Source organism: Python bivittatus, unplaced genomic scaffold (assembly GCF_059951505.1).
Source record: "Python bivittatus isolate LINGU-HERP-01145 unplaced genomic scaffold, Pbiv_v1 ctg000700_np1212, whole genome shotgun sequence".
NCBI lineage: Eukaryota > Metazoa > Chordata > Lepidosauria > Squamata > Pythonidae > Python > Python bivittatus.
Genome location: NW_028277098.1, coordinates 9,028,194 through 9,054,557, shown reverse-complemented (window position 1 = coordinate 9,054,557; position 26,364 = coordinate 9,028,194). Strand labels below are relative to the sequence as shown.

Below are 26,364 nucleotides of genomic sequence, written 5' to 3'. Positions count from 1 at the left end.
AGTTTTCTTGGCAATAAAAATGCTTTCTTCTGGGATGTTATTTTGATCTCCCTCTTTAGTATATAGATCAGGGATTTTCTGGTGGTCTGCAATCCAAGTACTAACTAGGTCCAATCCTACTAATTTTTTGGGCCTCAGATAGGGTTAAATATGTATTACCTGTACAGAAGCTGCAGGTGCTGACACCTAAGGAAATCAACCCCTCTCCTCATTAGCAACTCAGGGACTGAGAAGCAATGTCAGGAGGAAGTCCATAGCATTTGGTGGTAATAGTGACCCAAAGGTGCCAGCAGACCACCTGCTGTAGGTCTGAAGGCAGCATGGGATAAGAACAGAATGGAAGAATGTGGAGAGAGTGGGACAGAATAATCTTAAGCACCTATTATGTATCAACCAGGTGTTCTTCCTCCTTCTAGACAGCACTGTTACCCACCAGCAGTAGAGTGCCTACTCTCAATAAAGCAAGATCACCACTCAGTGGTAGAAGTAACCATCAGGCAGCAAAGGAGAGAGGAGCATCCAACATGTGATGCATGTTATCAAGAATAGACATTCAGAATGGAAAGGATAATGAATTTCAGTACTTCCTTCCATCTGGCTGCTCCTGATTACCGGATCCCCTCATCATCATCTTCAGCTGGCAGATGGAGCCCTCCTTATACCACTGTTGCAGGGAAGAAGGGCCAGCAGGCTCCAAATTCTCAGTCAAGGTGGAGCATATGTTCTTACCTCTCCCTCACCATGCACCAGTAGATATGGGATGAGAATGAGAGCATGTCTGCAACCATACATTCCAGCACATCCCATAGTGCAAGTCCCATATATACATCAGTGCTATTTCAGGCCAAGATGCTCAATGTGGCTCATACGATGGGTGATGTCACCATGGTCATGAACTGCCTGGTTGAGAGCTCATTGAAGGAGTAGCCACATCTTAACTGGGCAGCTTTGTAATCATGGATAGTGGGCCAATAAACAAAAATAAACTGTTAGGCATAGTTTGTTGGCACCATCTGCACTGCTCACTAACTGCATCTGATTGCACAGGATGGTCTTGGTCTGGAGAGAGCCAGCATCAGGATAAACTCAGCTGGCATCAAAAACGCCACCAGTATTGTTACAGAGAAGTGGTATAAAGTCACTAGTTATTTCCACTAGAGTGTGAAGGAGAAGCAAAGGCTAGACTTGCAGCAGGTCAAGCTCTACCTATCCAACAGCTGACCTCTCAGGATATCCACCTTGGACAGCAGGTGATTGTGTATGACTTGACAGGGTCAGTCATGTGTCTCCATGATGCCCAGGAGCAGAAGCTCATGGCCAAGGCATACTCTGTGCATGCACCTTTCTTTTTCTTTTCCACATTGAACCTCTTAGAGGTTTAGAGGCAAACATGCTGAACCAGGTTTTGCCCCAGTTCTTTTCTCACAAAAGTCCTTGGTGAAATATAAAAGCTGTACTCCAAGAATGGGAGCCTCTGGGCAACCTGATTTCATACTGGGTCACTGCAGCAGCTCTGGGGGTCCAAGAAAACATTCATGCTTGTCAGGCTGTATGACCCAAGGGTGAAGGGGGCAATTGTCTTTGCTGACCATCTCCCTGGTGGAGAGAGGTCTTGTTTATGGAAGTAGCCCTTAAGCACTCCATGCTTTAAGAAAAAAAAAAAGTTGTTCTGCTGAGCAACAATAGGTGCATCGCTCACAATTACTCTTTTGTCCTATTAGATCGACATACTTTACATTTAGGATGTAAATGCCTGAAACCGGGCAGAGGGGGATTTCTTTCTTCCCCAAATCTTTTCATTCCACCAGGCAGAAACAGTTCTTCCTTTTTTGCTTTTGTTTTTTGGCAGCCAAAAAGAAAAGGAAAGGAAAACCATAGTAAATCTGCAGTGCAGGTGAACATTTAAATACAACAGTGGAGGGAAACAGTTCATATTCCTGTCTACAAAGTTAGGTTTTGGCATATGCAACCAGGATTTAGAAGAGATTCATTTTTAAAACAATTTAAATTAATCACTGAATGTACTGACTAGAATTAATCTTAAAATTTTCTGCCAGGATGTCTTCCTGCCCTGGAGGAGATAATTAAACCGAAATGCTTGTGTCTCCCATGAGACTTCAAAAGCAATGTCATTCTACGTCCTCACTTTCCTTGCAAGAAAACACCTACATCCACAGAACAAATTATTGTCATACTCTTGAATTTAAGGAAGACTAGGGCTAATGCTACCAGACTTGGGCTAGAAAAAAGGTTACTAATCTGTATCTCTTTGCTGCTATCTAGTGGTCATCCAAATTTTTGTAGTCTGAGAGGCCTGATCTAAGTACCCACTACTTCCCATTGCTGAAACACAAAACTGTTTTAAGTTTTCAGTAAATATGGATCAACTAATTGATTCAAGTTCTGTTCTGTCAAAACAAAACTGATCCAAAAGTATTTGCCTGAATTTTGGGGGTGCAATATTTGGTTTTAGACTTGACTTAGACTTGAAACAAAACGTATTTTCCATTTTATGCATTCCCCTATTCTTTAACATTACTAATAAAACCACTAGATAGTAATTTGTGGGGTGGGAGTAAGGTGTCACCAGAATGCTGGTGATAGGAAGCACTATTTCTCTTTGTCAAGAGAGTCAAGCGTGGCTGTGGGAGTTCTTTATTATTACCTAGATTCAATAATGGGCTGGATGACAGCCAGTTAAATAAAACTAAATGAAAACACTATACAGTATGTAGTTGGTTCAGTTTGTTATATAATCTGCTATGGATGAGATTGAAAGAGTTGATTTGCAGTTTTTGATGTCCTTGGACACAACACTGTCTCTTGAGGCCCAAAAGGTTTTAGAACTTGGGATACCTTTGACTAGCATCAGTTGTGTCATCTGCTGCTGATTTTCCTCAATAGGGATAGCTTGGGTACATTTTATTCTCTTTGAACATTATAGTGTGTATTACAGCCCTGCATGTTATCCTCAAACACAGTTTTGATGCTTCAACTAGTACCAAATTCAGCTTTTAGACTTCTGCCTACTTGTAAGTGGAACCATAGAAGATGAAGTTAGATCAGCACTCCAGTCATTACCAAGTTGGAAGACTACAGGAATTGATGGAATATCTAAGAAATATGCCAAGCCACACAAGAATCAGAAAAGCTTATAACCAAACAATGCCAGCTAATCTGGAGAACATCACAATGGCCAACAGATTGGAAGAGGTCAATCTATATTTCACTACCAAGAATATTACAAGATAACAGGTCATGCAAATATTTATAATATTTCACTATATACTTTTCCCTTATTTATTCAACCTATTATGCTGAATATATATTGAGGGAAGCAGGATTGGAAGAAGATGAGTGTGGTTTTAAATTTGGAGGAAGAAACATTCAAAACCTGCACTATGCTGCTGACATAATCTGATAGCTGAAGTGAACTGCAAACTGTACTCAGGGTGCACAGTGGAAAAAATGGGACTAAGATTAAATATAAAGGATACCCAACTAACAACAACAGTAACCAGTCTTAGAATTGAGAGTTAAGATATTGAAATGGTGGATAACTTCTGTCTTAAGGTTCAACCCAGCGTTCTCACAAACGACCAGGCTCAAATTATCCTATTTTGGACACATTATGTGAAGAGTCAGTACTAATCTGATGGCACGTAGTTAATCAATTTGCTGTTAAGCCCAGTTCAAGGTCCTGAACTTTTAAAATCCTAAATATGAAAAAAAAAAAAAAAAGGCCACCTTTTCCCATACTACTTTTTTTTTTTTTTCCTGGTGCCCTCAAGTTGACTCCTAGCGACTGACTGGACAAGTCCCTGCAGTTTTTGACTTTCAATTCCTGGTATTCTTGCAACAAAGTCATACTTTTTTTGGTACCTAATAGATGATTTTACCCAGAAATTTTTATTTTTTACTGGTTGAAATAATTGGTATTTCGTATTTATCCTGCTTTTACTGTACTAAATATCTGTTGCTTTTGTTTGTTTTTGACATTTATACACATTGCCCTAAAACTCTATTTTGGATGAAGACACGGTCTATTTAAAAAAAATAGTCAGTACATACAATTCTACTGATTTATCTGGCAAAATTATTGTAGTCATATATATCTCCCCCCAAATTCATCCTATGTCCATGGAGTTACTTCCAGGTAATTGAGCATCACTGAGCATCTTTCTGTATTTTTTTCTACAAAAATAATGTTTAAAAATTATGTATGTGTGCGTATGTATATATAGCCTTCAAAGTCTTGACTCCTAGCAACTGCCTGGACTAGTTTCTGTTGCTTCCTTGGCAGCCTTTTTGGAAGTGGCTTGTCATTGGCTTCTTCCTAGGGCTGAGAGAGAGTGACTGGCCCAAAGTCACCCAGATGGCTTCAGGCTTAAAGCAGGAATAGAACTCATGGTCTCCTGGTTTCTAGTATGGTACTTCAGCCACTACACATCAGACTGGGTTTCTATACCAAACTGGCTCTTCCAGATAAATTAGAAGCCAACAATCTGAAGGGCAAGATATGACTTTCAAAAACCTGGGTTTCTTTAGTGCCCTCCAAAACCTGACTCTGAATTATGTTTAATGTCATGTGAGAAGTGTATTATTAACTTTGTGAGAAATAGTCATATTAATTATATTGAACTCATTAATTCTAATATTGTAAATTACATGATATTAAATTAAATTCAGGGCTTGTCCTGCTCCCACCTCCTATTTAGAAAGTGCCCTCCTCAAAGGGCACTGAAAGGTCATTTATGGCCCATAGCTCAAATTAAAGTTGTGATTCTTCATGTACACTGACCTTACTGAATACATTAATGGCAATAGTGATCAAGTGCCTAACAGGCACAGGAACTGAACTAACAAGTCTTTCAAACACAAACAAGAGCAAGTCTCCTGTTTATATATGGGTATCCTAGCACTTGAAATTGTCAATACAACGCATTTATTCACTGCACATGTAAATCGTCAAGCTACAAGAAAGTTTACTAGAAACAAGTTAAGGTCTTCTGAAATAAAAAGTAGTTTGAAGAGAATTCTCTCTCTCTCACAACATTGACAATAGGATACAGTAATTAACTCAAGGAAGGCTGTGGCTGAGATTAACTGTTACTGGTATTCTGGCCTCGAGACACTTTGACAGTAAGTAGAGCTCAGTTATTACAAATATAATTGGCTATGCTTAGTTTCTGGACGACAAATCATATCTTGTTTCTGGGAAGCAAGCTTTGACTTTATTACATGCATTTTGTTGTTTTGTGCTTTTTAAGACTACAAGTGAATTCAGGGTTAAACAACACCTTTCAAATAGTTACATTAATGTATGAAAAAAAAAAAGATTCATAGGTAGCTTCCCATTCAGTAGGATTCAGAGGTGGATGAAGAAGGGGCTACTTAATTTTTCCTTTGCCAGCTTTTATCTGCTCAATTTAACAATCCATGGAGGAAAAGTTGTAAGTTTCCAGTATTTTTCCACCATATGAAAAATATACAAATGCAACTCGTCAAGATAGTAATGTTACAATCCATGTGACAGGATATACTAGTCTTACCATAGAAGTCCAGTTGGGGCTGAGGGGTCACACTGAGCCCTAGTTTCTTTCCCAGCCTCACAGTCCTATAAATATACAGTGAGTAGCACTACATTTGAGAGAATAAGGATGCCCCAGGATCCCTTAATGGAGCCAGAACTATTGCTGAGAAAATAGCATAAGGAATTCCAGAAGCATCACCGTGTCCAAAAGAGGAGAGCGCCAACCCAGAGGCCTAATAGGTTGAAAAGAAGAAAAAAAAAAAGCTAGGCTGCAATGCTATTCCCACTTTTCTAGGAATCAGTGTTAAGGGATTCCAGGGGAATTATTAGTGAACAGACATATAGGAGATTGTACTGATAGCTGCTGATCCAAAACCAAAGAAAAGTCAAGGAAAACAATCCTTGTAAAGTAATGCTTTGTCTTCTGATTTTAATCCTAAAAAGTTTCAGATATCTGGGAAACACTAACTTACTACTGAGTAAAGAGGTGATGCATAGGAAGAAGTTCTTATTCTTCAAAGAAAAACTGAATGACAAAATGTCTCCAGAAATCTGTAAAATGCATTTTCTATGAAGATTGTATTTCTTAATTGGTTACCACATTTCCTGTGTTTGTTTTCAGTAAACTTATTTAGGATGACAGTGATTCTGCAACTACTGCAGTAAAAGGAGATGGGAGATGGTCTGGATGAGGGAACCATTAGTCACCCCCATGGGGCAGCCTGGAACCACCATCCCCCCCCTCCAAATGTATGCAGTTTCATTGAATGCATCTTGCAGAATGCACCTTGCAGGAGATGTAGGCCTAGCAGTGACAGGAAAAAGGCAACCAAAAATTTGGTGTTGGACTCCTCTTCCAGTCCAGATGTCTCAATTCTGGGTCCAGGAGGCTTTTCCAGACCTAAATTCTTCAACAGTCTTGACTTTAGGGATGTAGAGGAAAGGTAGAAATGATTGTAAAAGAAACACTGCCTGTAACCGGGAACTCTATTCCTGGGGTGATAGGATGTGAATGCCTGTGTGTGTGAAATTAGGCAGGGATGATAGGATGTGAATGCCTATGTGTGTGAAGTTGGGCAGTAGGGACAAGCTTTGGATCTTGCTCATGTGCTTATGGATGTGCTCTGCTAACAACAGACTATTACAACCACATGGTATCACTGTAGCACACAAATCAACTAAACCCCTCCAAAACTTCTTAAGGAAACCAGAAGACCCAGTAGCCCAAAAAGCAAAAACAAGAGTCATCCACATCATACAGTGTAAGGACTGTAACAGCCACTATCTAGGATAGACAGGCAGAAGACTAGCAGAGCACATCCATGAACACCAACTAGCAGTCAGAAGACATGATGAAAACTTCTTAATTTCACAATACATGGACAGACTCAACCACAGTTTCAACTGGGAAACTGTGAGCATCTTAGACCAGGCTAAATCCAAAAATGCAAGGGAATTCTTGGAAGCTTGGCATTCAGACAAATCAGCCATCAATAGACACATAGAGATAAACCACATTTACACACCATTCAAACAGACAATAAAAAAGGTAAGAAGGAAACAAAAACACCAGAACCCATCCTCTCCATCAGCCAACAGCCAGATAAGCAGGGATTTACACCAGAAAAACAATCAAGCAGAAAACAATACTTTAATCAAGGAACTACAAAGGAGAAAACCACACCCCCACCAACACTGTCAGGGCAAGCTACTGTATATAAATAGGGAGCAAACTCCACACTCACTAGCACTGATGATGTTACATAGTTGGGTAATGAAACATCTGCAAGCAAACAACCAAGCTCAGAGAGCACCAAGGACTCCACAATATGCAGTCCATCCTGTGCTTTCCAGTATATATGTACGCCCAACACAAGGAGGGAGCAGAAACACACACACACACCTGACTTCATTACACAGAATATAAATGCCTCCTATGGCCACTGCTGGTAAATCCTTCCTTGTTTTTGTTTTGACAAAACAGTCTTAAATTCTGACCCAGTTCTGACCATTTTAAAGAATAACTTTTTAATCAGGGTAAGCCAGTAAAATTCAAGGTAAAGTTTTTATAGTTTTCTTGGGATGGATATATTTGGACAGGTGTACAATCCTGCAAAAGTACACAGCTGATTTAAAGAGTTGCAAGCAGGTGCTACGCTTGTGTCATGTGGTCCAAAGCTGTTTTGTAATCAGATGAGAAACACTGTGCAGCTCCAGTACATACGTTAAAGTACAAAATACAGTAATTTATATTTCTCAGTTTCCATGGAAAGTCAACTACATAGAGCCTAGGATTCTCTAACAACACCTTCATTAATATAGAAATCAGAACTGTTCTTAGCTCTTTCTCGTGTAGAGTCTGTAGAGTCCAATATCAAGTTGGTTTGAATTTGTAATGTAGATGTGATTTTATTTTCAAAACTTCTAAAGAAGCAGGGAAATAACTACTCGGGAATTTCTTCTCTGTGTTTCAGGACTGTCAGCATTCAAGGTTCTCACGCATGATGGACCTAGAAACTAAACCATTTTGCCAAGAATACCTAGCACAAAAAGGTACAATAGTGAAGCCATATTATTGGCTAACAATGAGCCAAAACTGCACTAAATGTCCTTATCACATACAAACAGGGGAAGAAGCACGAGTTCCTTACACAGAATTTCAGAAGGCTTTTGGATTCCCATATGGGCCAACGTATTACCAAAATAAACACCTTCTCTTTTATGAGTTGAGACATGCATCAGGTAAATTAATTCAAAAAGGCCATGTTACAAACTGCATAGAGTACAACATTCATCCAGAATCAATGTTATTTGAAATGGGTGGTTATCTAGACTCAGTTGTACACAACTGGGAGAACAGTGCATATATAATTCTTTATTCAAATTATTCTCCTTGTAATGAGGCAGAGCATGGCTGCATAAGCAAAATTTACAGTTTTTTGATGAAGTATCAAGACATCACACTCTGCATTTATTTCTCACAGCTGTATCACACAGAGGAGGATTTCCCTGTGTCCACCTGGAACTGTGAAGCCTTGCAGAGCCTTGCCAGCATGTGGCCTCGGGTGACTTTGAATCCTCTCTGTGGTGGACTTTGGAATTCCCTCCTCCATAATTTTGTGAATACTATGCCACAAGCAAGACTCTACCACCCAATTTTGCCTGTAAGAACCCTGGCTGATAAAAACAACGCAGCACAAATTCGCAGTATAACAGGAATGAAATTGCCTTTTGTTAACACCTTGTCTCAGCCAATTTATGGAACTTCAATTGCTGCACCAAGTTTGCAAAACTATTACTTAACAACCTCATATTACCCAGCAGAAGTGACAAGTAGCAGATTGCCCCCAGTGGGAATGCCACCATCTCATTTCACACCTCCCATTAATACTTTGCCCCTGTTATACAACAAACCTAGAAACATTGTCAGACACTTAAACATGCCAAATGAGTCATTAAGCAAATTAATTCCAAAGGGAAGATCTCTTCACAGGGAAAAAATTACTGAACATCTTTTAAACAGCAAATCTGCAGAGCCTGAAGGCTACAGAAAGAAAAAGGATTAAACCCAGCTTATATAAAAATGGAATGCAGGACTGGACAATTCATAAGAAGGAACAGCTACAGCAGTGAGATAAGAGTATGGAGTAGAACATGCACATTTTTCCTCACATGTAATATATATATTGGAAAAAGACAGGGAATAACAACTGCCAGCAGCACAAGGAGATGCCAAGGCAATCTTTTGTTTTCTCCACCGGAACCACTGACAGTAACAACAGCACATCAATAGGCAACTATAAAGGTTGTTTCTCAAACCGATAAGGGTTCAAGTGACTGCTACCTAAAGTCAGAGTGTGGACCGTCCTTCCCCCTGCCCCCGAATCTGAGAAGATATCAGCCTTGCCATATCACAACTATGCTATGAAAAAATTAATCAGAAGTCCCTAATGTACAAAGATAAATTTTGGTTCTAACAAAGAGTTTACTTGGTGGAATCTTGTAACGTTCTTACTTTCATCTTAATAAAGTTTGCCAATGAGAACTCTGTGAGATTCATGCATGTGAAAAAGTTTTATTTTTGGTTCAGGCAGCTGTCACCAGCTTGATACCATCCTTCTGTTTTCAGTTACAGTCGGCAACCTCCTTCAGGCTAAGGGTACCATTTGATGTTGTTGATATGTTGATGGGTGCATTAAAAAATGGGCAGAACTAGGACAAAAAACATGGCTGAGGTGAGGGCCACTCTAAAAAAAGGGGAAAGGGCAGGAATAAGTAGTATAGTTTAAATGCTCTTTTACGTGTATTGTACATTTGCCATCCTTGTGACACTGCTATAGTTGATTATGAGCTGGGTAATATTTTTTTTCTTATTGTTTTTATTTTCTGGTCTGGACTGCAATAAACAAACTATACTAAACTGAACATTTTTATTGCAAAAACACCTTTCATGGCAAAGTCCTATAGAACCTCACATAATTATTTTTCAAAAAGCATTTCTGGATGATCAAGAATGCCACAGTAAAGTGTATTTCCAGCTTCTGTTAATCAGTGTTAATTAATAAAGTGGCTTGTGAAGATTCCTGTAAAACTGAAATCCATACAAACTCCCTAGGGCAGAAATAACAAAATGAGAGGAAGTTTCTGCTTGAAACAAATTTTGGCAGCAAGAGAGGTGGCTGCTCTGGGAGCAGCAGAAAAATCCCTCAAGCTTTATGTGACTGATCCACAAGCCGTAGATTACCCACTCTGAATTAAAGTATCATGATAGCTTATCTTCTTTTCCTTTAAAATATTATTATAAGTTACTCTTTTTTATAATCATTTTATACTGCTTTGGTAGACTGTTCTGTAGTTGTGTTATGAACTAATCTTGACCATAATGAAAGACAACTGGAGAATAAATTTAATGAATAAAATCTCAATGAAGCCAGCAATCATGCTGCCCTTAAGTTTGTGATAGTTAATTCTTCTGACTTTCCATAAATGCATTGAACCTTAGAAAACAGAGCAATTCATTTTTTGTTTGTTTCCCATTTTCTTATGCATAGCACATATCATTCATAGTTTTAAAACTTAAAACTAATGTATTTGTTCTATTAACTTTAATCCATTTCTTAATCCCCTTAAATCACTACATATTTTTGCTGTTTCTTTTTTAAATGGCAGATTACAACCAGAAGGGTTTGGTGAGAAAAGCACACGAATTTGCATTTTGAATGGCAATAACAAAAAAATAGTGGGAGAACATTTCAACAGGACATCCTGCCATTGAACTTAAGGTGATCATCCATGAAAAACATTAAAAGGCCTATTATAATTGCTTAAGAGATTCAACATTATTTCTTGTGGATTTTCCCATACTGGACACTGGTGAATTACTTCCTGCAGAGTTTGGATGACTTCAATGGCTTCAAGACCATTATGGGGGGAAAAATTGGCTTGTTCCCAGCTTCCTGATATTCAGAGGTCGCTAGATGCTTAGGAAAGATGTGGACAAGAGGTTCCTCGATGCCAAGGAAAACTTTTGTGGTGAACAAAGATCTGCTGCTTCTTTCAGACACAACCCAGGTTCCACCAAGACGAGAGTCCCCAGCTTCCCAACCTGCACTGCCATGAAGATCACAGCTTCAAATGTCACACGCAGCATCTCCACTGGGATGCCCTGCGTTATGCCATTGACCTGTTTGAAATTTTGAAAGGGTGCGGCTTCCATGGCTGTTGCTCTTCACTGCACTCTTGCCATCACAAATCATTGAGCAACCCAGGCTCATTTGTACTCTAGCCTCTGCTGATTATATCTCCCTCTGGGCATACAAATAGATTAAGTATTTGGTATGCGCTTACATGTAAGCACAGTACAATAGCTGTTTTTTAAAAATATTTAATAAATGAACAGTATTGATGGTTACACTGTGTGTAGGATGCTGGTCCATTCTCCCATGGTCTTATTTCTATTTGTGTTTAAATTGTTTTACATTGTTTTTTATTTGTTTTAACCGGTTGCTTTATTGTACACTGTCCAGAGTCACATCTGTGAGATAAGCAGCTATATTAATTTGAGAAACCCATAAATAAATAAATAAATAATTTCTGGGGGCCCTCATGAGGTAACCACCTTCCCCAGATAGGATACATAACACCAAGGCATTACAAAGACAGAGGAAAACTGTTTTCCTATTACAACAGGATCAGCCTTCTTTTTTTCATATAATAAATCAGCTCTTTTTCACCATCCTTCGCTGAACAAACTGTAACAGCTTAGTGCATATATGTTCTAAACTATCCCTTACAAACCACGACTGCACATCAAATTAAGTCATTATTTCACATACGGCTCAGCACAAAATATGAACTCAGTCACTATAGTATATTCAACAGAGGCTAAAACAAACGATGATTTAGCACTGCCTGTGAACCCGAGCAATAGCTGCAGTTCTTTGCCAATATTAGAAGCGAGGGGGATACTCGAGAAAAGACGACCCGTGGCTTGAACTGAAGAGAGACCACATCGGGCTATCTAAAGTCTATCTTTATAGCGGACCCTGTCGCTCGACCACCCGCTCCAATTTTCGTCAGACGAGGGGAAAAAGCTTTCTTCCTCTGCAATGACATTTCATCCAGCGCCAACAGGAACATCGCTCAGCAGCAAGCTACGCTTCTACTCCGATTAACCACGGCAGACCCGAACCGCTCCCCCGCCGCCCCAGTTTCTATGGAAACCGGCCAACCTCCCCCCTTCCATCGCACTACGCTGACACGATCGCCCACGACCTCTCCCGAAAGTTCTGCGCATGCGCCACGCGGCTGCCCATGGGGTGGGGCTGAAATGGCTGTTCTTCGCATGCGCGCCCGGAACACCCAAAACCCAAAGCGGTCGAAGCGGTAGCTGCCTTCTTAACAAAGGAAAATAAATATCTAGTAGTACACGACGCGAAAACCGGGGAAGAGAGGAGACGGCAAAAAACACTTCTTAACGCATGTTCTCCGCTTGCCATACGAGACAAGAAACGGCACAGGCGGAGTCGCGCATGCGTGGTGCCGGCGTCGGCAGTTCCGCTACTTCCTCCTTCCGGCCGCCGCCGCCGCTTTGGGAGGGAGGGTGCTGGGTGCTGCTTCCTTTGCCGGACTGAGGTGGACGCGGCGATGGCGAAGCACACGGTCTCCTCCGCGCGCTTCCGCCGCGTCGATGTGGACGAGTACGACGAGAACAAGTTCGTGGACGAGGAGGACGGCGGGGACGGGCAGGCCGGGCCGGACGAGGGCGAGGTGGAGTCGTGCCTGAGGCAATATCCTTCCGCTGCCTCGGAGGAGGGAGGGCAGCCGGGGCAGGTCATCTCGGTGGGGGCCCCGCGAGGAAGCAGGAGGGTGATTGCGGACCGCGAGGGCAGCTCGCCCCAGCACTGACAATAGGTCTCCCCGGGTTAGGGCGACCGTATCTGCCTCCCCACCGCCCGTGCGTACGACCTCTAGAGGGCAGCAAAGAAGCACAGAAACGGCTGGGTCTTGGCTGCACTCCTGGGGCGTCCGGATTTTTGCAGCCCAGCTGCGGTCGTCCCAATACTGTAGCTATGGCTGTTGGCTTTTTTTTTTTTTAAGAGTTCTTTATTTAACCTAGATAGGTTTTGTTCCTGAAGTTCGAGCTCTCTGAATGGACTTGGAAAGTTCATTCGGCTCCTGCCTCACCCCATCTAAATTGCAGTGTGGATGGGGCTGCTGAATTAATAGAGCAAGGATTGCTGCTTGGAGCTTTGAATTTGGATGGTACTCTAAGCCATCCTTTTACTTGTTGTTATTAGTACTTGGGAACTAGAAAACCTTGTGGATATTCTGCATCTAGCTTGGGGCAGTTCATTATTTATTTATTTTTTTTGTCTGCGCTCAGTCATTGCTGACCCTGCAGTGACTGCTTGGACGAGTCCTTGCAGTTTTCAAGGCAATCGTTTTTCGAAAGTGGTTTGCCAGAGCCTCCTTCCTAGAGCAGAGCCCAGCTGGCGAACACAGGAGGCGGGGTTTCCGTTGCTCCGCGCCCTTTTTGGGCGCGCGCGGTTTTTCGCGCTTACTGGCAACTGCTCCCAACTCCTTTTTGCAAGGCGCCACCAGCATTTTTCCTCCCACCGGAGTGAGAGTCCCCATTTATCTACTCACGTGAGTTTTCGACCTGTTGGGTTGACAGGAACTGGGGAGGAAACAGGAGCTCACCCTGTTTAACACGAAGACTGGACTCGAACCGCTGAAGCGTCGACCATTTCTGGCCGGCCGGCAACTTTCAGCGTCATTAAGCCGCTGCGCCACCGTGTCCCCCGTTCATTATTTAACCCAACCCAATAATCTGCAAATGTTTTGGTTCATCATCATAGTTTTTTCAGAGAAGAAAAGAAAGAAAGCAGTGTATAGAAAGAAAGTTTTTGTGACATGGATGTTCAAGTCTGATCTCAAATTATTAAATTTGAATTTTAAGACAACCTTTTGTGGAGCTTACTTTTGGACGCATTTAATAGATTTAATGTAATGAAGTAGTAGGAAGGAGTCTTGAGGGTTATAGTCTCCCTATTTCCTCTTCTCAGAAACGGAAATATATGACTTATTTAGGGGTTTTCTTTTTATAGAAACAGTTGCATCTACAGCACTCCTTAATACTACAGCAGACATTGACATTTTAAATATATGTAGGAATAGAGCCTACTGATATGATCTTATTTGGACATTTTGGTTCTCATTTCTTGTATCTCTTGTACAGAGTTGTTTGTCTTTACTTATTGAGGCTGATTTTTAATCATACTAGTAACATTTCTTATGCTTGGATATGGCTTCATAAATAAAAGTAATAATAGGTATTGGAGCAAAATATATTCAGCATGTTCTCTGTGTTTAATAGCTGAGTTGTAGTTCAATGGTATTTTGCTAGTTCAGGTCCTATAGATCTTGTTGCATTGTGGACTTTCAAATAAAAACTCATACTGTGTAGTGTTTGAAAGCAGCCCAAATTTGTTTTGACATCTAAGTAATATACTATTGCTTGATCCACTGTTCAGAGAACACTTACCTAAGTATGATAATAAATTAGTGCTGCTTTTAGAATGGGCCATAGGAGGGCACTTTTCAAAACTATCAAGTGAAATTTGAACCGAAAGCCACAAATTCACAAAACAGTATTTGGCAAATTACTGTACTCTCAGTCTCATTCCTGTCTCCACTGCAACATGAAGTTGTTAATAATAAATATAATAATAAAATAATTTGTTAAATTTATTTTCCGCCTTTCCACCAAAGAAGAATACAGTTCAGGATTGCTAACAAAGTAATACTGATTTGAATTTAGTGATGTGATATAATATTTTCTAGGAAATTAGCATGATTTGTGCAGGATCTGGGACGGGGATTTTCCATTTTCTGGAAAACCCATATTATCACTTACCTTACATGGCTCTTACAAGAATTCCAGTTAATATGTCTGAAGCACTTTTGATACTTGAAATGTGTTATATTGTTACATTTATTCTAAAGCCTGTCAAGATTACCTTAACTGCTGTTCACAGGAAACATGATGGCAGCCTTACAGGCAGCTCTGAAGAATCCTCCAATTAATACAAAGAGTCAAGCTGTAAAGGTATGGCAACTGGATATTTTTTAAACTATGTGATACTCACCGTAGCCCATTCCTGCAGTTCTGAATTGTTTCATAATACATCTAAAGAACACAGGGTTGACTTGTGGTTTCACAGCTTTAATTTAAGGAGAAATAGAATAACAAGCAGATTTAATACTCAATAAATGTACTTGAACCTGGGACTTAATATTAGACATGACCATTATTTTTAAAAAGTTTCATTATGAACAGAGAGCAGATGTAGTTTCTCATTTGTCTGTTCTTTCTTAGTGGCATGTTGAAATTCTGTATTTAATCATAATCTAAGTTCACAGTCTTGCTGATATGGGTAGCACTGACAATAACTTTGCAGTGAATGTTTGCAGTGAATGTCTGGTTTTCCTAGAATTACAGAAGTATAGGTGATGTTACTGACAATACTTGCAGTGGGAATATGAAAGTTTTTGGCATCATAAATAATTTATAATAATAGCACATTAAAATATGTCTAATGAGCTATAGCCAAGTGCAGTGAGGATATTGCATGATAAATATAGGCATCCAGTTTTGAAATATAAATGTTGTTGGACTATTCACTGCTTTTTCTTGGCCAGAAGAGCTTCTCAATACAGGAAGTAGGGAAGAACTGCTTTCCCATTCTTACTGTAAGGCCCATCTTTTTTAAAGAAGGAAGGAAGGGCCTCTGTGTCTTGGATGCAGCCTGTGACCATGAGATTCCATTCCACTCTCCTATATGTACTTAATGAAAGTGTGTATCATTGACTTTAGCGGGACTTAAAGGCCGTGCACCTAATCCAGGAATCAGCAAGGACATAGCCAGAATGGCACTAGAAGTTAAATTAAAATATATTTTGAAATTAAGTAATACCTAGTGCACAGAAGTTTTGTTTGAAAGACAAAAAGAGAAATAAATCAGAAATATTAATCTTCTTGCATATTATTAAACTGTTTTTATGATAATAGATTATCACAGTGGCCTAATTTGTGTTATGGCTTAATATGCCATGGATTATCTTCTTCCATCCACCCACACATCATGATCAGAAATCTAACAGTAATATGACATGGCCTTGAATGAATCCTAAATGTTACTTATTTCTGCGTTAAGAAGCCAAAATTGGTAGCTTGCAGCTTGTTTGAATTTCCACAATACAGTACATTATACATTTTAGGATAAACATTAATAGTATAGTTTTATGGATTTCTATGTAGAAATAAATCTGTTTCAGTTCAGTGGGACTTAATTTTAAGTAAATGTATACTGGTTTGTAATTTGTGTGAGATTTGCCCCGTTCGACAGAGAAACTCTCGTGACACGTGTGGTTCACAAAGAAGGTTTACTCATGCGTAACGTAGTAGTCACAAGCAAAGCCAGGACTGGCTTGGTACAATTGCATCACTTGTTATATTCCCCCCTTCCCGCGCTTTTTCCCGCCTCGTGATCGCGTTGTGGCTGTGGGCTATTAGGCCCCCCAATGTCCCCCCTGATCGTTCATGATGGCAGGGTCGGTCAGAGTCCATTGTCCTTGATTGCCAGTCCCCCTCCGGCTGGGTTGGCCCCTCCCTGCTACGTGCAGACCGCGGGTTCTGTGCTGCGTTGCGATCTTGTTTCGCTGCCCTGCGGCCCCGTTCCTTGCTTGCTCGCGCCGTTATCAGTTCGTAATTAAAAGCTTCCGCTGCGGTTTTCCTGTTTAGCTGGCCGCAGGTGGCTCGTTAATTAGCGGCGCTTTCGGTTCCTCTTTTCCCCGCTAGCTACCGCCGGTGGATTCCGCGTGGTCTGGTTGCGAGCTTCCCTGCAGCCCCGTGCTTCCCTGAAACCTCGTGCTGACCGAACCTGACATGCCGCCCCCCTGACGACAACTCCCCCTCGGTCCTATTTCGGCTTCCCGGGGTATTTACTGTAAAAGTCCCGCACTAGGTCCGGCGCCCTTATGTGGGTTTTACTCACCCATTCGCTGTGGGACTTGGGGAAATGTTTCCATTGCACTAGGAGCTGGGTCTGCCCCTTGTGCCTCCGGGCGTCCAGTATCCGGTTGATTTCGAAATGCTGCTCCCCCCCGACCATGATGGGTGGTGGTACTCCCTCCGCCTTGTGCCAGGCGTTCCCCGGCTGGTGCAACTTTAGCAGGCTGCAATGGAACACCGGGTGGATCTTCCCGAGGCTTTTCGGGAGCGTCAGCCTGACGGTCACCGGATTGATGATCTCCGAAATGGGGAACGGCCCCACAAACCTCGGGCTGAGTTTTTTCGATGCCTGGTGCGTCTTTAGGTTTTTGGTTGACAGATACACCTGGTCCCCCACTTTCCACTTTTCCTCGGGGAGCCTCTTGCGGTCCGCGTGCTTCTTGTAGTCGGCTTTGGCTCTTTGCAATGCCGCGTGCGCCGCTCGCCGGGTCTCGTCGATTTGGGCGAACCAGGCGTCCAGGGAGTTGATCTGGGATTCCGGCTGAGGCAGCTCCGGCATGGGGACGAATTCTCTCCCGGTGGCTACTTTGAACGGAGAGAACCCGGTGCTCTTGTGGACGGCGTTGTTGTATGCCACCTCCGCGAATGGTAGTAGCTCCGCCCAATCGTCCTGTTGGTGCCCCACGTAGCAGCGCAGGTACTGTTCGAGCCCCCGTTCAGGCGTTCCGTGGCTCCGTCCGTCTGCGGGTGCGCCGCGGAGGATAGGGCTTGTTTCGTCCCCACCCGCTTCAGGAACTCCCGCCAGAACCGCGCGATGAAGTTGCCGCCCCGATCGCTGACGATACGTCGAGGTGCGCCGTGGAGTCGGTAGACATGTTGCACGAACAGTTTCGCCAGCCCCTCGGCCGTGGGGACTCGCCGGCACGCTACAAAGTGCGCTTGTTTGGAGAATAAGTCCGTGACCACCCAAATGGCGGTCTTCCCCTTACTCTCCGGGAGCTCCACTATGAAGTCCATGGCGACCTCTTGCCAAGGGCCGTCGGGTTCCGCTACCGGCTGGAGTAGGCCTCTAGGTTTGCCTTTGGCTCCTTTCGCCGTTGCGCACACCGGGCAACCCCCGAGTACGCCTCCACGTCCTTCCGGAGCGTGGGCCACCAAAACTGCCGCCGGATTAAGTGGAGTGTCTTTACGAAGCCGTAATGCCCCGCGCTCCGGCTGTCGTGGGCTCTTTCCATGACCTCCCGTCGGCAACCCTCGGGCACGTACAGCTTTCCTTCGTGCCACCACAACCCCTCTTGGCCGGTTAGCGCCTCTCGGTTCTGCTTGAGCCAACCGTCCCGCTCCGCTGCCTCCGCGAACCCTTGCCTTACTTCAGACGCCGCGTCCCGTCGCTCCCCCTTGGTCTGGCTTCGGGTCACCGCCTTTGCAGCCAGCCTGCTGGCGGGGATGACGGAGTCCACGATCTCCTCCCGTAGGCTGGCGTGTTGGGGCATGCGAGACAGTCCATCCGCTAAGAAGTTGCGCTTCCCGGGGATGTGTTTCAGTGTGAACCTGAACCTCCCGAAGTATTGGGACCACCGTGCCTGTTTGGGGGATAGCTTACGCGGGGTCTTCAGGGCCTCGAGGTTCTTATGGTCCGTCCACACCTCGAACGGTTCAGTTGCCCCCTCCAGTAGATGCCTCCACGTGGCCAGCGCCCACTTGACCGCGTACGCCTCTTTCTCCCACACCATCCACCTCCTCTCCGTCTCGGTGAATTTGCGGGAGGCGTAGGCGCACGGGTGGATGGCCCCCTCCGGGCTGGGTTGGAGCAGGACTGCTCCCGTTGCCACGTCTGATGCATCCACTTGGATTATAAACCGCCGGTCTGGGTCGGGATGGCGCAGGATCGGCTCCGCGGTGAACCGCTGTTTTAGTTCCTCAAACGCCCCCTGGCATTCTGCAGTCCACGCGAGTGCCATGCTGGGCTTTGGGGTTTCCCAGTGCCCTTGGTTTTTAGCAGGTCGGTTAGGGGAAGGGCGATTTGGGCGAAGTTCGGGATGAACTGACGATAGAAGTTCGCAAACCCTAGGAAGCTTTGGAGTTGCCTCCGGGTTCGCGGCGCTTCCCAGCCCAGGACATCCCTTACTTTCGCCGGGTCCATCTCAATTCCCCGGCTGGATATTCGGTAGCCGAGGTAGTCTAGTTGCTCTCGATGGAACTCGCATTTCGAGAGCTTTGCGTACAGCTGTGCCTTCAGCAGTCTCTGGAGCACCGTGCGCACCAGGCTCACGTGCTCCGCCAGGGTCTCGGTGTAGATGAGGATGTCGTCCAGGTAGACCAGGACGCCCCGGTAGAGTAGGTCGTGCAGCACCTCATTAATTAGCTGCATAAATACCCCCGGGGCCCCTTTTAATCCGAACGGCATCACGGAAAACTGGTAGCTTCCGAGCGGGGTGTTGAACGCCGTCTTCCACTCATCTTTTGCGCGGATCCTAACTCTGAAGTAGGCTTCGCGCAAGTCCAGTTTTGTGAACACCCTCCCCTTCGACAGATGCGACATCAAGTCCTTCATCAGGGGAGGGGGTATTTGTACTCCGTGCTGATTGCGTTCAGCCCCCGGTAGTCTACGCACATACGGAGCGAGCCGTCCTTCTTCTCCCGGAATAACACCGGGGCCGCTAATGGTGACTTCGCAGGTTGGATGAATCCCCGTGCTAGGTTCTTGTCTATGAACTCGCGCAGGGCTCCCATCTCCCTCCTCGACAGGGAGTACATTTTTGGCTTAGGCAGGGTCGCTCCTGGCTCTAGCTCGATGGCGCAATCACTGGGCCGGTGTGGTGGGAGCTGGTCAGACTCCTTCTCCCCGAACGCTGCCGCCAGGTCTCGATACTGCCTCGGGATTCCGCCGCCCGTCGGGGGTTCCCCGGGTCCGGCCCCTCGCTTTGCGGTTGCCTCGCCAGTCGCCGCTGCCTCCCCTCGCCTCGGGATCGTGGCGGGTCTCCGGGGTCCCGGCGCTGCTGCTGCTGCTGTTGCTGTTGCCGCCCGGGTCTCGGGCCCCATCTGCTCTCGCCCCGTCTCCCGGTGTCCCGGACCCTCCGCTTGTCCGCCGGTGGTTGCGGCTGCCTCCGTCTCCACGGCTCGGTCCCCTCTGCTCTCGCCCCTCGCCGGTCTGTCGACCCCGAACCGCACTGCCTCCGCCGTCCAGTCGACTCGTGGGTTCCGCCGCCGCAGCCACGCCAAGCCGAGTACCACCGCGTAGTCGGCCACCGGGACCACCACGAACCTCAGTTCTTCCCGGTGACTCCCGATCGTCATCTGGACCGGCTCGGTGTAATACTGAGCTGGCCCCCCCGCTGCCAGCGTGCCATCTAACTGGCTGAATGAAATGGGCTCCCGGAGGCGCCTCAGCTGTAGCCCGAGCCCCGAGACCACCGCTGGGTGCATCAAGCAGTGGGTGCAGCCCGAGTCCAGTAGCGCCCGTAGCTGCGCCTCCCTCCGGATCTCACCCCCCGGACGTGTATCCTCACCCGGAACGGTGGGCAGTCCTCGTCTCCTATTGGGTCCGCGCGCCTCGACTCCCCTGCTCGCACTGGGACGCCGTTCAGTGCGAGCGCGCCTCGTTTCCCGCCGGCTCCGAGTCCTCTCCGGAGGATGCTGTCTCCAGGGTCGACCACCCCCCGCGTCCTTTCTCGGTCACCGCCGCCACTGCCCCCTTCCGCGGTCGGTCACCGGTCCTTTTCCCGTTCGCACGCGGGGTTTTGACTTCGGGCCGTGGTGGGGCGCCTTCCCGCTCCGTCGGGCACTGCGCCGCTCGGTGGCCTCTGCCTCCGCATCGGAAACACAGATTCGGGGCTCTGGTCGCCTCTCGCCTCCCGGTGGACTGCCGTCGACCGCTCCGTCTCTCCTCGGGGGTCCTCTCCCTCGGCCGGTCCCTCGTCTGGTCCCGTCGTCTTGTGCTCTGTTGGATCTGCCGCCACGCCGATTCCGCCGTTCCGGCCAGCCAGATCCAATCCTTCACTGTGGCCGGGTCGTCCCGCCCCAGTGCCCGTTCCAGGATCTCTGGGTTGAGTCCCCTCTTAAAATACTTCACCTTCAGGGACTCCGGCCAGTCCGCGAGCTTCTCGGCCAACCTCCGGAACTCCAGGGCATATTCCGATACCGATTTGCCCCGCTGCCTGAATTGTAGGATGTCGTCCTCCGCCCGCTTGGCGCTCAATGTGTCCTCGAATCTGTCCCGGAGCGCCTGCATGAAGTCCGGGAAACTCCGTAGTTCCGCCGCGTTGGCATCGTACAGCCCGATCACCCAGCTGGCGGCTTGGCCATCTAGCAGCTCGGCCACGTAGGATACCCTGTCCTCGTCTCTAGCGAATAGGTGACCACCCCTCTGCATGAACCCCCTGACGTGCGTCAGAAAGTGCGGCAGCTGTTCGGGGTCCCCTGAGAACTTCCCAGTGATACCTCGAAGTCTCAGGGCGTCTGCCGCCCGTTGGTCCTCCGACCGGGGCGCCGTGGGTGGTGCCGGCGGGGGTGTCGGACCGCCCCCCCTGTCGCTCGCCTCCTCGTTCACCGCCGGTGGCCCCACTCTCTGCAGTAGGGTCTGGAGCATCGCCTCCACGGCGTCTAGGCGTCGCTCGACTCTCTCCTCTAGTCGGGCGAATTTCTCGCTCCACTCACGGTCCCGGAACCCCGAACCCCGGGTCATCGTAACGCCCGAATCGTCTGGTCCTTGATTCACGCCCATCGACCACCGCTCGGATGGAGTGCGCCCGGCCCTGGCCGCTGCCCCGTCGCTCCCGGGCGGCTCCGACCGCCCTTCCGCGAGCCTGGATCCCTCGCGCTCCAGCTGACCCACGGATTCCTCGCCGCTGGTCATGCCTGTATTGAGAAAGAAAACGCTCCTCGGTGGTACCGGGTAGCGCTGACGGTGTGTCCTGGCTTTATGTGAGATTTGCCCCGTTCGACAGAGAAACTCTCGTGACACGTGTGGTTCACAAAGAAGGTTTACTCATGCGTAACGTAGTAGTCACAAGCAAAGCCAGGACTGGCTTGGTACAATTGCATCACTTGTTATATTCCCCCCTTCCCGCGCTTTTTCCCGCCTCGTGATCGCGTTGCGGCTGTGGGCTATTAGGCCCCCCAATGTCCCCCCTGATCGTTCATGATGGCAGGGTCGGTCAGAGTCCATTGTCCTTGATTGCCAGTCCCCCTCCGGCTGGGTTGGCCCCTCCCTGCTACGTGCAGACCGCGGGTTCTGTGCTGCGTTGCGATCTTGTTTCGCTGCCCTGCGGCCCCGTTCCTTGCTTGCTCGCGCCGTTATCAGTTCGTAATTAAAAGCTTCCGCTGCGGTTTTCCTGTTTAGCTGGCCGCAGGTGGCTCGTTAATTAGCGGCGCTTTCGGTTCCTCTTTTCCCCGCTAGCTACCGCCGGTGGATTCCGCGTGGTCTGGTTGCGAGCTTCCCTGCAGCCCCGTGCTTCCCTGAAACCTCGTGCTGACCGAACCTGACAATTTGTATCTCCAGACACAGACTCATTTTTGGCTCATTATGCTTTCTCTGTGACTCTTTCCTTCTGTCTCCAGGATCGTGCAGAAAGCATTGTCCTGAAGGTGCTCATCTCTTTCAAAGCCAATGATATTGAAAAAGCAGTGCAATCTTTGGATAAAAATGGAGTTGATCTATTAATGAAATATATCTACAAAGGTTTTGAGAGTCCATCTGACAACAGCAGCGCTGTCTTGCTGCAGTGGCATGAAAAGGTATGTTTACAGAGGTGACAGGTTTCTTTATTCTTATTAATGAACCCCTTAAAGTACTTTCTTGAGTTGGTAAGTCTATATAAATATTCAGCTTGTTCATACTAACTGTGAAAACTGGCGAGGGGACATAGATAGCCATGCAAGCCCTATCATCAATACAGGTAGTCCTCGGGTTAAGAACACCAGGTTTAAAGACAACCTCTAGTTAAGAACGGAGCCTAATGTACCAGAATTCAATTAAATACGCAATGGTTCGAGTTAAATACACAATGGTTCAAGTTAATTACACAATACTACTTATACAGATTTATACAATAATATTGTTCTGGCTTACATACATATCTGACTTAAGGACCTTGGGAACAGAATTCATTCCTAAACTGGGGACTACCTGTACCTCCATTCCCACCATCACAATTTCTTTTATTGAGAGAGAAGGGGCATCTTGTATTTGCCTGAAGAAGAGTAAAAGCCTTTCTGTGATGTAAAATAAATAAATAAAGCTGTTCTGATTATATTGAGGCTTTAATTTGTGTTTAAGCAAACACTTGTATAAAGACTTCTGCTCAACAGTGGAAAATCAGATTGAATATGTGAGGTTGAAGACAGGATTTGTTTTCATCTCATTATTTTCTTTTTTGTTTTTAAGTCCTCACATGAACAGGTCATGCCTTAAAGCATAAGTTCTGTTATTCTGGATTTCTTTATAAAGCATACATTTAAGAAAAAGGAATAGCCACAGATACCCAGAGGATACAGCTGGAAAAGTCACATAGAAGAACTAAAAAGATAGGTGCCCAGAACTTCAAAAAGAAATACACATAAGGGTTGAAGAACTTTAAAAATATCAAAATTATGCAACTTTAAAAAGAAAATATTTTGCATAAGCAGAGAAAAATAATTTCTAAACAGGAACAATCCTAGGAGATTATCAATGAAAAGAGCATGTAAACAATGTAAAATTATTACAAATAATTAATTTTCAGCTTTTAGAAAATAAAGGAGGGAGGAATTCAAGGAGGATGGAAATGCCTCTCACAGTTGTAAGAAGTATATTCATTATACTTTTTACAACTTTTTACAAAAGTTACAAAACTATATACTTTTTACAAAAAGGACATTAAGAGTGACTTGGATAAAAGTGGCAGGGACTGCAATCTAGAGAAAGTAAAATAAACTTTTCAGTTAAGCCATTGAGCATGTTCTGTGCTCTAAAAGTTGCTGGCATTTCTCCAGTTAGCAATTTATACAGTGAACTAAGACAATATGCATTAAAGCAAGAGATTTAGCTGAGAATATAAACTAAGGGAACATGATTATGCCTGTGATTTATATTGTAATGCAAGTTGTTTGTGGAGCTGTATGCCTCAGCCCCCATCCCATATGATACTATATTCCTTGTGTGAACTGCTGATATTTCTAGTTATCTAAACCTCTTTGTAGTATCCACATTAAACGTTTCATAAATATCCATAATTATATTTGTCTTCTATAGAGTTCTTACTCCATGCGTATGGTTGTTTTTCTTCTTTGCAGGCTCTCGCTGCTGGAGGTGTAGGTTCCATTGTCCGTGTCTTAACTGCCAGGAAAACAGTTTAAGTCCAGCGAAAAATCCCCTTCTGCCATGGGTGTGGGAAATGCTGGTACAAGACCAAAAAACCAATTGCCATCACTGCCCTGTGGGTAGCATCTGTCTCTCTCGGCTTGCCTTTTTGCTTTTTCATATCTGTGGCTTAATAGACATATCAATTTTTTTTTTGTTAAATGTTGGATAAATATAGAAAAGAAATTTTTGTTTTTAAGAAGATACCCACAAAGCATTTTAATAACAAATGCAAGTTTTTGCATTGGATTTACATTTTCAGAAAATCATGACAAGACACTGCCTTTCCCTCTTCAGATAAATCTTCTGAGCAGATGGTGGGGATTGAGGTCAATGTTTTAAATTCCTTAGCTAGTCAGGCAACATTCCATGTAAACTGTTGCAGGTGGGACCACTTAAAATTGAAAAAAAAAAAACAGGACCTTGCATTTTTTAGTCCAATGCTAAAACTTACACCACTTGGCAAAGGTCTGTGGAAAGGTTTATGCATTGTTGTGTAAATGTTTTTATAACGATCGAATGCAACCATTCATTACAATCACTGCTTTTGTGATGAGTTATTTAAGGAAAGGAACAGGGCATTTGGGGGGAGCTCAGCTTAACAGTTGCCTCTTGATAATGTAATAAGTGTAGAGGAGTGTTAGGGCAAAACTACACATTACACTTGACTGGGGCTGCTGCCAAAGAACTTTTCTCTGGGTTGAGATTTTCCCTCAGTCTCTTAACTTGAGTTACCTCTTGCACCATCCTCTGATACTGTTTTCCTGCCTCCATAACAAGACATAAATTTTGCAATGAGCATAAAAATTTGTCATGATATCAGAATGTGGGACGACAGATTCTCTATGTTATATGGGAGCAGTGAGAGAAATGTCACACAGAGATGTTTAGTTGGTATTGTCCCCCTAACAATTTAATGTATAGTTTTATCTGAAAATGCAGACATTCCTTGATCAGTATTCAGGTACTGTGACCTAGAGGATCTTGAATTTTGCTCTTAATATGGTCATGTTCCATGTTGTATTAAGTAAGATGACGTTGATCAGGGAGAGAAAATATCACTTATAACAGTAAAGCATGAATTTCCTAAAAGACGTAGAGCATTCCAGAGTGAAAGCAGCTTGAATGTGACTTTGGAGCAAAGCTAACTAGTATATTTCATTTACATTTGATGCCAATTTTGTATCACAAAATTGGTAAGGAATTATGAAGATTTTGCTCATTTTTATATCTGCTTTTTTTGTAAAATGAAAAATAATAAAATGGTCACTGTTAAATATTACTTAATTTTCAAAGTGTGGCTTTGTTGTCTGCTACTAATATATGCTTATAGCTGGAAGAGAGTAATAAATGATAGGGATGTGCAGTAATCCAGGTTCAGAGAGCAAATAATGTGATTCAGTGTGGTTAGTCAGCACACAGCATTTAAGGGACACTTTGAACAATGCACATCCTTCCTGAGATTGCACAGGAGTTGCAGAGCCAGAATTGCCAATGTTTTAAAATGTTCCCAACATATGCTTGGTGCCTGCTCACATACACTGTAAATCAAATTTTGCTCCTTGAATGCAGATTGCTGCACAGCTCTACTCAATGAACCCCCAAGAAAAGAGAATAAAGATCTTGTAAGGTGTAAACTACAGGACAAGTTTTTCCTCATGCAGATAAGAAATGAATGAAAAACATGCCATTCCAGAACAAGTCTAAGCATGTTTTTACTGGATGTTGGTCCAACTCCTTGTGTAGCAAGGCAAGGACCTCAGTGGACATACTTAGAATTGTTTAAGCATATTATGAGCGCTTTCACTAAATAGCTGCTGTAGAAGGTGAGTTTTTTATGGCCAGTCACAAAGTACTCATGTACAAATATTGGTCCTTTGACTCCACAGGGGTATCTCACATCCAGTTTACCTTTCTCCTTTTTCTGAGTAATTGACACATTATCTAAACAAAGTATTGGGCTGCAGCCCCTACCAT

The 26,364-nt window shown here is 44.6% G+C and overlaps 2 protein-coding genes across 2 annotated transcripts; both read left to right on the top strand.

Moving 5' to 3' along the window:
- Window positions 1-8,037: 8,037 nt before the first annotated feature.
- Window positions 8,038-9,099, top strand: APOBEC4 (apolipoprotein B mRNA editing enzyme catalytic polypeptide like 4). Its single transcript, XM_007437852.1, has one exon. The coding sequence runs from the start codon at window positions 8,038-8,040 to the stop codon at window positions 9,097-9,099; it is 1,062 nt and encodes a 353-aa protein (XP_007437914.1).
- Window positions 9,100-12,477: 3,378 nt separating this feature from the next.
- Window positions 12,478-25,669, top strand: ARPC5 (actin related protein 2/3 complex subunit 5). The gene is made up of 4 exons (XM_088153620.1): window positions 12,478-12,823; window positions 15,072-15,143; window positions 22,608-22,784; window positions 24,321-25,669. Exons 1-4 carry the CDS (start codon window positions 12,680-12,682, stop codon window positions 24,381-24,383), a joined length of 456 nt encoding a protein of 151 aa, XP_088009746.1. The 5' UTR covers window positions 12,478-12,679; the 3' UTR covers window positions 24,384-25,669.
- The last annotated feature ends 695 nt before the right edge of the window (window positions 25,670-26,364 follow it).

Coding starts and splice junctions, on each gene's coding strand:
- APOBEC4 (XM_007437852.1), top strand. CDS start 8,038: ATGGACCTAGAAACTAAACCATTTTGCCAAGAATACCTAGCACAAAAA.
- ARPC5 (XM_088153620.1), top strand. CDS start 12,680: ATGGCGAAGCACACGGTCTCCTCCGCGCGCTTCCGCCGCGTCGATGTG. Junction 15,144..22,607: donor CAAAGAGTCAAGCTGTAAAG/GTATGGCAACTG, acceptor TTCTGTCTCCAG/GATCGTGCAGAAAGCATTGT. Junction 22,785..24,320: donor TGCTGCAGTGGCATGAAAAG/GTATGTTTACAG, acceptor TCTTCTTTGCAG/GCTCTCGCTGCTGGAGGTGT.